We start from the raw sequence: 11,718 nt of genomic DNA, 5'->3' as shown, positions 1-11,718 counted from the left end.
AATTTGCCATTGATTGGGAAATTCAGATGAGAAAGTGAAGATTGATGCGAATTGTAGGAATAGAAAACAATATATATATATATATATATATGGAAAACTAATCTCCATAATATTTCCATAATATTTTCAGAATAGAAAACTAATCTCCATATTTTTACAATGAAAAGCACACCCACCCAATTTGTTCACCACTGTGTAGCCGAAAAAATGTATTTTGTTCAGAACTGTTTTGTCGAACAATAATGATCCTGTCAGCATTGTATGTCCGAACAAAATTTGTTCATCACTGTGTAACTTGAATCCATTCTAATTCACAACTTAAAATAACATGAATTAAATCTATTCAAAATACATAACTTAAATTCATTCCAATTCACTATTTTCCATTCTAAGTTAGTTTAACAAAGAAAATTACATAACTGACTATCTGCATTAATGTTTGGAACTTATGTATTGAACGAAAGGATTATGTTCAGTACTGTGTTACCGAACATAATTGTAACAGTCAGCAAACCAGTACCAAACAGCTCGAACGAAACAAGAACGACCGAAAACGATCGAGAATGTTAATACAAGACAGATAAACGACCGAGAATGTTGTCCTCGTCCTCCATTGCTTTACACAGTGAAATAAGTGATGAAGTATACGTTATACTTGAAGTAAAACTTTCAAGTTCAATAGCGTTGATGATGGTGATGAAGATGACACATTCAGAATTTAAGATGATTATGAAAAATAATAGATTTAGGGTTTTTGTTAATTGGTTATGAAAAGTAATAGGTTTAGGATTTATAAATATGGAATACTTATAATTGGAGTTGGAGTTGAGTTGGAGTTGGAGGTGGAAGTGGGGGTGGGGGTGTGGGTAAGTGTCTAATATTATAGAATATTAGTTATTATTGATAGGTGAGTGTTCCATTTCATAATATCTTTTAATGTAATTTTATTTTAAGGTATGATTGTAATAAAAAAATTATAAAATGAGGAGTCAAAAAATTTTGACAGTGCTAATAGCAGCCCTCTTTCATAATTCATTTAGTAAAAAATTTGGGATAGCATTTTCCTTCCATCACCTCACCTGGTTACTGGTTTGCTGCATTTGTACATCGTTTTGTTTCCGTTCCCGAAAGCCGCGGACATTTTTGAAAGAAAAAGAAGAAGAAAACGCGGGCGTGTTGGGCAAAAATTCACATAACTGCGTCTTATGTATCCGAAGACAAGTCTTTGTTCGATGAATCCGACATTGACTAGAAATTGAAACTCGTCTGGTCAACCAACGTTCGAGCAAGCAGGTTATCCTAAAGGTCTAGTACTCAACTTCTTTCATGATTGTTATCTTCCAGTCAATTCAATTACGTACATACATACATATATAGCGTTCGAGTTTTCTGATTCTGCAGTCTGGACATGGTGAACTATGTTATATGTGAGACGTAGTGAACAGTTGGGTCAGTGGATATGTCATTTGTTGTAATGATTTGATTAAAGCCTGTAAGGTGTTTGATATGTGGACTCTATTACAATTTCTCAAGCTGTTTCTCAACGTTTTGCCCATTTGGTGTTTTCTTCATTGTTAATCATTATGCCCACTTTAGATTGGATTTGTAGAAGATGACTGACTGCTTGGAGCATCTCCAACACTTCATCAAAATTTTTATCAAATTTGAGTAAAAGTTTGAGTTGATATGATGCGGTCCAGTCGTTTCATCAAATTCGCCCAATTGTCCGGCCTAGAGTAAATTTTCACCAAATCTTCCCAAATCTGATTTTCCACCCGTCCACCAATGGTCTCACCTACAAAATTTGATGAAAGTTTTGGTTTTGCCTTCATTTGATATGAGTTTGATGACACGGTTGGAGCCCAAAAAGTAGGTGCTTTTCATCACATTCAAATTTGATGAAATATCTGAGTAAGGGTTGGATATGGTCTTAGATGAGATGTTCGAATGTTCTATTGAATTGGGTTGACTCACTGAATTTTAGTACGGACTATTGGGTGTTCATAGGCCTTCTTCACTATAAATTAAAACAAAAACATGACTTAGAAAAGGTTTTTAATGCTCGTTTAAAAATTTTCTAGTGAGAATGTAACTGGAATTAGTTTTGACCATTTAACGTGCTCTGGGCAGTAGCCAATTTCTTAATTTTTAGTTTGAAACATTTTAGCGTTTGAAGGTAAAAAAATAAATAAAAAATAAACTACCACCTGAGCTCCAGGTGAAGGACAAAAGTAGCGTCAGGGAGTTGTTTTGATGAATAATGTGTTAACATATTTATGCGTGTTTGTATTCATGGATTAAGCATGCCCATGTATGCATGTAACTATCTGTCTTAGTTTTTCTCTGAATTGCAGGAATTTATGGAGCGGATTAGATGTAGAGAGCTGGCCTCTTCATCTTCTTTCTGCAGCACAATTTATTCAGAGGTGACTTGAATTGTCAAATTTGTAAAAATAAAACTGTTAGATTTTCCTGTCCTACAACATCTATCATAATACCCGCAAATTTGCATGCCATGTAACTAACTAGTTCCTATTAAATTACTCAAAAGTGACGTATCTTGCTGTGATACAACTTTTTTTGCATCTTGCCTAGTGATTTGTAGTCATCCTTGCCTTCTCTTTATATTGTTACCATGTGTCACTTAAATTGTGGAACTTTAAGCCAAACACCTCTTTTTTCATTCTTAATCAGATGATCATAATTGTTATTCCACATACAGATAGAAGAGGTTGGTTGGGAGCATCTGGTGAGGCTGGGTGAAGACCTAACATTTCTCAGCTTCCGAATTTTGTGAGATACTATCACCTAAAGCAGTATTTATTTGCAAGTATTTCATGTAGGAAGGCATTTTCTAAGATACTCTTACTTATAGTAGCATCTATTTACAATTGTCTTGTGTAAGGAAGAATTATCTAGCTTTTCTTTTGCCACATCATATGCATTATCAGCCTAAATTTAGTTTATATGCTTCTCCCTATTCCCTTATCCTGTGCTTTGCCTGCAAACAGAACTATGAATGTTTTGGCACTTAAGATTTTAATGTTTTGCTTTCAGTTTAAGAAGATAGGATTTATGATGAGCATGAATTTTGGTGTAAGGAGGCTACGTGACAGCTTAACAATGGAAAAGTCACTTGTTGATAATACTGACAAAGTGGAATATTATGATATGCACATAATTATTGTTTTCCTCGGGTTGCAAAGCTTTTTTCTGGGCCAAGGTTTAAATTAGTATGTAAGCTGTAAAGAGGAAGGAGAAATCGAAGTGGAATTTGGAAAGAGAAGAAGCATGCCTTCTTTTATGAAGAAATGTTTTTCAATTCGTTGCTTTGGGAAAGCATTAAGGTCATGTTTGTTTGGGCGGACTGAATTAGGTTGGATTAGCATTCTCATGACTAATAGTCCGAGGACTACAAATCCCTTTGGATTGCGTATCATATCTTATGTTTGGATTGAGTTAGAATCACAAGGAGAGACAGACTTTGGCATAGTCCTGGCTTAGTCCTTCAATTTATATTCCACCCCCCTCTGTGGAGTTGAATAGTCCATCATATGTGGGATACCGTATCCGGATAGATTGTTAATCCGTACTTCAATTTTTTAACCAAACATCGGATTAATAATTTTATTGGACTATTAGTCCAATCCCAAGCTCATGTCTACCCAAACAAACATGGCCTAAGGGTGCGTTTGCTTGAACGGACTGGATAAGGGGGGATTGGAATCCATCAGATTGTAATCTTGGAATTCATAGTCCTGAGACTATTTGGTGGGATAGGATATGTATCTCATGTTTGTTTAGTCATGAGATTAGATTTAGATGTCAGGAAATGACTACTTGGTTGGATAGGATATCAATCCTATGTTTGTTTGGAATATTATAGAGAAGGATAAATGCTTAAATGACTATTTTACTTTTTTTAATTATTTACTAAGTAATAGCAATATTAAACATATCTTTAATATTTTAATTATTTTTAGCTAAATTAAATAAAAATTTATTTTATTTTATTGTTTACACAATTAAATAAATTTATTTTTTAAAAATAAAATAAATAAAATATCAATAAAAATATATGCTATTTTTTTAATTAAAATTTTAAATAAATTTATTTTAAAAATAATAATAATTAAATAATGAAATTAAATAAAACATCTATTAAAATTTAAATATTGAAATTAAATAAAATATAAACAAAATTTTAAAATAAAACATCAATAAAAATTAAATAAAATTATTTTATTTTTAAATTGAGACATTTAAATTTTATTGAATTTTACTAAATATAATACATAATTAAATAGTAGAGGGTTAAAATGGTCATTTCACTACCTAATCCCACATCTCCCCTTATCCCCCTATTTGTGTCCAACAAGCCCCCATGGGACACAATTGTCCAATACATTTGGGACTAATAGTTATGAGAGACTATTAGTCCGGAGCAAAATTAGAAAACTAAATAACGGATATAAATCCTATCCCACCCTCCAATCCTTGCAAACAAATCCAAACTGAGTATCTCAAAAGTTTTAAGATTCTTCACCTATACAAGGAGTGGAACTATAAATACATGGAAAGCAGATGGTGCTTTCTGGTTCAATTTTCTTAAGTATATTCTGTTTTAAGGATGTGGTTAGTCTTTAATTTTTCTTCTATATATATATTTTTCATATATTTCAGATTGAAATTTTATTGTCATAAGTTAAAGATTTTAAATTTTAAGTTAGATTTTGGAGATCTGGGGTGTTTGGAAAATTGTGACTTGACTAATGAACAATTGCACCATTGGTTTTTACACTGTTGTGAATCATCTGTGCAGTTTTGGGTACAACTTCAATGATTCTTTTGAGTACCAGAAAGAAGAGAAAAACAATTATACTAATATACTCCATAAAGAATGATATATGATCAATGGAGACCTGTAGATGCAATGGTTAGGAAGAGTGATATGATCAACATAAATGGAAATGTTAGGGGGAGAGGAAGGCCTAAATTAACATGGATATGGTAGCAAGCAAGGATATGGATTTATTTAAATTTACTTGAGAATATAGCCTTTAACAGAGTTGATTGACGAAAAAGGATTCATGTAGCCGATCCGCTTGGTTGGGACACAATGCTTAGTTTGGTTTGGTTATTTCTCATAATGCACTTATGAAGTTTGTAGATTATAATCACCCGTATTGCATTTTCTTTGAAGTACAAGAATTTTTTTTAGTATCAATAGTGTTTTCTATGCTTACAACTAAAAATAAATTAAACAAAATGAATATCTACTAAAACTAGGGGTGGAATTGAGGGAGCAGTGACGATTGATAACTTGTATATATATATGTATCTAATATTGTTAGATTGTCCAGAAAATGTTAAGAATGAAGAGGATGTTGTATATAAAGCTAGAGAAGATGATGGTGGGTGGGTACTAGCGCTTCCATGTATTATTTTATGGAGATCATTGTGAGTCTAACAATCTCATGTGTTATGGTAAGGGATGCTAAATGAGACTATAAACTGAGACAAGTTGACACAGGGATGTTGAAATGTATGACAATTACAAGTTGCACAATTTGAGGTCACCATGAGAGAGAACCAGTTTTAAATGATCTGGTCACGTAAAGCAGTTATTGGGTGTTGTGAAATTATTGGTGTCTTTTATTAATAAAAACATTTTTCTTTCCCAATATTTGTCCGAATGCTGCCAACCGTCAATGACTATTTGTTACTATTTTGTGATCTCCTTTCATACTTTTGTTAGTGTTGCTTTTTTATTCTGATAGTGACCTAGTTTTGTACTTTTGAGTGCCAGAGACAAGAAGGGAAGAACGCACACTTTGGAGATTGTATTGGATGAAACCTATCCGAAAAGCCCGCCTTCAATTTCAGCGGTTGGTTTCAAATAATCTCTTTGATTTTTGAATATCTGCCATGTGAGGCCTAAATTGGAATTTTCCCTCAGGATGTGCCTTGTATGTTTGATTTGGAATGGTCAATAAAATCAAGATTGAAAGATGTTGTGCACCAGTTTCAACAGGTAAATTTGATACCTTTCTGGGGTGGTAATCACTCCATCCCACAATGTTTTTCAATTTGGAATGTCCCAAATTATAGTCATCTTTGAAAAGTCAAAGCATAAAAACATTATGATTTCCAAAACTATCCCTTATAAATGACTATCATATATTTAGAAGTCTGAATAAAAGGCCAAGTTAGGAAATCAATGAATGTATTAATTACATGTCTCCCTAAAAAGTTGGGATTCCCAAAACTAACTAACATGCTAACATTGTTCTATGGGGGAAGTTAAGTCACTTGATGGCACACTTTATTATCTTGCTGTCTCGTTTTACAAATTCACACTTCTGTCAACTCCTTGTGTTGTACTTAGCATCTGGGGAAACTTGAGGAGTTTTGGTCTACCTTGGATAGTATTGATCAGTCTCTCTTGGTAGTTGATCCAGAACAGGCACATCATGCTACAACACATCGCCTAATCAATCTAGGTGAGCTATCTGTTGAGTTGCACATTTCTTTTCGTTTGTTCTTATTAATATTCTTTGTTTCTTTCTTTTATATCAGGAAATGATTGTTTTCTCATGTTACTTATAGATGCCCTTGATCCAAGATCTTTGCCAGAGTAAGAATTCATCTAGGAGTATCTACTTATGATATTACTGCTAGTTTTTGTTTCTCATCCAGTATTGACTGACAAGTTGCGGCAGGTGTCGTTTTATAGGTTCAGATCCAAAGGTGAAGGCTTTGAGGCAGGTTTGGAGAAGAAACTGTAAACGATGGTACAACCTCCAACCTGTTCTCTGATTAAAATGTCGGTTTATTTGTTTATTATATATAAAATAAAATTTTGAGGTTAATGGCGTCTATGAAGCTTTTAATATGCTTGTATGTGTTTTCCATAAATATTATAGACATTGTTAGAACTTACTGAATACTTTCAGGAAAAATTCATAACTTGGTTCCTTTTCTGCCATATCTGAAGTTCCTTTTCTGCCGTATCTGAAATTCATAGAAGTTTTGTAATTTTCGTTGACTTCTATTATTAATTGATTCTATTTCAAATATGACTGAAATTTAATCCAAATACCAAGTTTAAAACCATAACTTGCAATATTGTGTGTGGAAGACTATACCTTTTCTTCTTGATTCGATGAGAATGTGCAAAAATGGGACAGACTTTTCTGCCCCCTTCACCCAGATGATTGAAATAGTTGTGGTTATTAAGGATGTATATTTCTAATGGCTGGGGAAGTTGTTGAAGCTTTCTGTGTAGGTATACAATACATACCTACTATAAGTCTTTACTGTTATTGTATTTTCTCATGGTAGTCAATGCTGTAGTCTATATTAATATGTTAATACATCCAAGGATAGACATTTTCTAAACAGTTAATTCTTGCAACTGCCCACCCCGAAAATGATCCCATCTGGGAATGTACCTTCTGTAGTTGTAATTTTACGTTACTTGTCTAGTTACCTGGAAAATACAATCCTTTTGCAAATGTGCTCCATCCACTCACCGTATACAACTATATACATAAATATTAGCATGCATTTAAGAGCTTATGACATAGTGCGATTGCAAATGCTATCCGCGCTAGTTTTGTGTCATGGTTTGAGTCATGGAAATTAATTTCTCTACAATAAGGTTGGGGTAAAGCTGCCTATCATCTCTCACAGACCCTACTGTAAGTAGGAGCCTGATGCGCCAGTACGACCTTAGGATGAACATTTGGGCACATGTTCTGATATTATCAACTAGAGAACCCTCGAATTAAATTTTTCATAATCTCTTGCATGTGCTCTCTGGATTTGTGCATTTTGTTCCCATTCTTTGGACAATTTCTGCTTGATCATTTCAGTATTTCTCATTAATAATAATTTTATTATGAACTCTGTTTAATTACAAAGGATGATGAACAAAACTCTCCCTGAAAATCTTGCAATTACATTGGAGACTCAACTTCCAGGGCCTCCAAATATCCAGAAGAATGATCAGCAAATTGAATGTGGAATTTGTTATGCACAATGTCTTCCCATTGGTAATGTTTTTAATGCATTATTACATATCGCAAACTTATATATAATTTGTTTAGTGATACTTGTGGTTCTAATACAGATGATGAACTGGGAGCTAAAAGTGGAAGTGGCACTGATTATACTTGTGACAACAGCAATTGCAGTAGGGCTTTCCATAGTCTTTGTCTTGGGGATTGGTTGCGTTCCATCACCACTACGAGACAGTATGTTTGATTTTTCAGATCTCTCTTTATATTTTGTTCAAGAGCAGAGATTTACTCATCTAGTGGTATTTGACATAGTAATGGAGTTCTAATCTAAAATAGTTGGTATTATTCTCTCTTGTGCCTTCTCTGGCACCATGGCATTGTTGGCTTGGCACACATGCAGACTGGTAGGCCATAGCACTAAAGTAGGTGGTGCAGAATGTGCGTGTGTACCAATTTGGGTATGAAGATCTTATTTACGATTTTATTATTTTAAGTTTAATATTCATGTATTTTTTTTTTAACTAATTGTTTAATTTAGATCTTAGTAATATTTAGTTTCTTATTTAAGTAGGGAATGAGTTTCAAATAATATTAAGATTTAGTTTCTTATTTTGGATTAGAGTTTTAGATCCATAACAAGTATTGGGTCTCTGCATTGTAATAATTAGCTTCAGATTAAAGGTTGTGGCCGTTTTGTGTCAGGGCTGTGGCCCTTGTTCTGAACTGGAAAAAACATAAGACCCTGTGCTGGTGGTGGAACATGGACTGAACCTGTAAAATGGTGTAGTACACTGTAGGAAAAGAGACGAGAGAGAGAGAAGGGAGATGAAGAACAAGAGCAACAGCCCTAACACACGATGGCCACAACCCTCAATACTCAATATTAGGCATCAGGTCATCATTGAAATTTTTGTTTAAAAGATCATTTTGAACTTCAGCAATAGTTGACTCATGAAATATGCAAAGGAGTGTGTCTAGCTTTGCATGTGTGACGGCAGTCTCAAAACCTGCCATGCTTTCCTGAGCACACCCTTCTCCCCCTCTGGTATAGCTTTGACTTGCTGGCTTATGTTCACTGTGCCTGTTTGTTTTGCAGGTCATTTAATGTTTTGTTTGGGAATTGTCCTTACTGTTCAGAGCCGGTTGCAGTTAAAATTAACTCTAAGAATTAAACCCTTGTTCTTCATGCCCTCATAGATCTTGGATGATCTCATTTTCTTGGGCACAACCCTATGGCAAGAGGCAGAGAGTCCTTTGTTTCACGAGACACCAACGGTTAACTGCATTTATAAATTGCAAGTCTGAGCACCTGGTGATGGATATGGGGACATGGCAAACTCACCTCTCTTTGTTCTGGCTGATTTTACTGCAGAAGGACTGAAGCTTCCTTTGGCTACAAAGATATTTTGAAGGGCATTAAATGTAAGTTTAAACAACATCCTATGAATGCTCATTTCTTAAACTTCTTCTTAGAATTTTTGGTTTATTGCTGATTTGGCTATGCCACCATGTGGTCCACTGAGGATATGTTTTCTTGACCCTTAATATTGTTCTTTCAAAACCTTATCTATTAGTCCTTTTCTTGGCCACTTTCTATCATACTTGATCAGGACTAAGCAAAGTGGTCCAATTTATCTTATTGTCTTAGCTCTAGTTGTTTTGTTGTCAATTCACTCATCTATCAGATGATAATGTAATTTGCGTTAGCAGTTAAGCCATCTTTGTTATGTTCATTGAAAGATAATTATTATGGTTGAGTGTCTCTGTTAGTAATATATGTACAAATTGAATAAAATGTTCCTACTTGAGTGAAATTTATTGCTGAGTATATAGCACTGGACGCTTGTTTTCACCTTCAGTCAAGTTCTTTTAGGTCTGTCATTTGCTTAAGAACTGTAAATCAAGCTGTTGTAGGCATCCTTTGTTTCTTAATTACTCGGTGAAAGAATAGCCTTCGCAGAGAAGGGAGGTGGTTTGATAGGCAAAAGGTTTGGACTCTGCTATTTGCTATAGCTACCTAAGTAACCAGTAAAACAGGACACCATCAAACAATGCAGATGTCTTAAGCTATGACAAATGATTAAAGATGGGCTGATGTTGACATGGTTAACCATTAATTACAGTAAAACTACACCATGACTCGGGTGGTTAGAGCGTTTTGCAAAGGTGATAGTTCCGAAGTTCAAATCAGATAAAAAATTTGCTGGAAATGGTTGGTTTGAGCATGGAGAGGATACCATGATGAAGCGAACGAAGAGAAAAAGGGCAGGCATAAGCAAGTGATGCCCACGATTGACAACCAGGGCTCTCATCCTCAAGAAGGCCCAAATGAAAGACCCAAGCCTACATGCACGGAGCATCCCAGGAAAGTCTTAAGAATTTAAAATTGGCCCTGTCAAGTCTGTTTGAATTTGGTTGTTGATCCCAGTTTCGAAATAGATTCTGAGAGATGGAGCAAGCTCAATGAACTAGTAGAAATAGGAAGAGAACTATAGAGCTGTTCTCAAGGAAAAACATTTTAATGTGGAGAATTTTTTCAATCTCTTGGAAGAGATAGATCTCATAGGTAACCTTACCGATATACTACAATTTTCATAATATTGTTCGTTAAGAATAAAAACGGTACACAGATCCCTAGCCCCATTTGAGTAAGACTGAAAGCATCAGTACGTATGAAAGTAGAAAAAACCCACGCCGACCAGACTTCTGGTAGGTACTCTTCAAATCGTGCACGGACCTTGGCCTAGGGCTTCGTGATGAGGTGGGACGGGTCGATCCATCTTTTCAAAAATGTACAACTGAACTGAATACAAGCATCAAGTTAGCCATGTTTCCTAAATGAGAAACAACAATGATTCATCCCACTAAAAACACCACCACTAATAGCACTAATGAATTAAAAAAGTAAAAAAAAAAAAAAAACACAACTCCAAGACCAAAACATCACATCATTAATGGCGGGACCCACTGCCACCTAATTAGTGGGAGCACTAATTAGTGCTCCAAGCATTTTTCAATGAGAAAGGAGTTGTACTGTCCACAGGCTAAACATTGGAGAAACGGTTGTACTAATTGTAGAACATAAAGATTGACTAAACAGAATAAATAATTCAAGCTGTGATGGGGCCGGACTAGATAGTAGTACTGGTTTTTCTCTTCTTAGGTGTGTTAGATGGGGACACAATGGGGCATGAAATTTTATTTTTTTAATATTTGTTCCTTTTGCCTATCATATATATTTAGACAAAAATGCTTTAGAGCTCTAATATAAGAGCTCTAATAGCTCTAATGGGAAGGTGGGACCCACCCTGATGTGATGTTTGTGCCTTGTTTTGTTTTTTTTTTTTTTTTTTTTTTTTGCTTTGACACATCACTAGAGCTCAAATTAGAGCTCTAGATTTAAAGCTCTCTAGCATTTCCCTATATTTAGACGATCTGATTTTCTTATATTAAAATTTTAATTATGTAGTTTGGAGTTCATAGAGTAGGGTAACAGAATTTTGGGGGATAGAGGATCTCGTGCTCCTTCAATTAAATTGTCTGATCTCATATTTTGAAATAGGATCAATTTTTCCCATTTACCTTGTCCTCATGTTTCAAATTCTTTTTTTTGTCACACTGGATTAAAACAATTAGTTTATTAATTAAAAACTAGAATGTCACGAGATGGGAAAAGTGTTGGGATATGAGATAG

At 34.6% G+C, this 11,718-nt stretch overlaps 1 protein-coding gene across 5 annotated transcripts; it reads left to right on the top strand.

Moving 5' to 3' along the window:
* Positions 1 to 1,038: 1,038 nt before the first annotated feature.
* On the top strand, positions 1,039 to 9,838 carry LOC114290633 (zinc ion binding protein). 5 transcript variants are annotated; one of them, XM_082894307.1, is made up of 12 exons: positions 1,039 to 1,305; positions 2,355 to 2,426; positions 2,723 to 2,793; positions 5,810 to 5,888; positions 5,960 to 6,034; positions 6,389 to 6,503; positions 6,580 to 6,637; positions 6,723 to 6,794; positions 7,927 to 8,057; positions 8,135 to 8,258; positions 8,361 to 8,482; positions 9,121 to 9,791. In XM_082894307.1, exons 2-11 carry the CDS (start codon positions 2,361 to 2,363, stop codon positions 8,437 to 8,439), a joined length of 870 nt encoding a protein of 289 aa, XP_082750433.1. In that variant the 5' UTR covers positions 1,039 to 1,305; positions 2,355 to 2,360; the 3' UTR covers positions 8,440 to 8,482; positions 9,121 to 9,791. The 5 variants fall into 5 exon arrangements, with proteins under 5 accessions (XP_082750433.1, XP_082750440.1, XP_028090370.2 ...); XM_082894314.1 differs by having other exon boundaries at positions 6,610 to 6,637; positions 9,121 to 9,258; XM_028234569.2 differs by having other exon boundaries at positions 8,425 to 8,482; positions 9,121 to 9,258.
* Positions 9,839 to 11,718: the final 1,880 nt, after the last annotated feature.

Source organism: Camellia sinensis, chromosome 1 (assembly GCF_055761805.1).
Source record: "Camellia sinensis isolate YWXY chromosome 1, ASM5576180v1, whole genome shotgun sequence".
Taxonomy (NCBI): Eukaryota; Viridiplantae; Streptophyta; class Magnoliopsida; order Ericales; family Theaceae; genus Camellia; species Camellia sinensis.
This window is presented reverse-complemented; position numbering and strand designations above follow the sequence as displayed.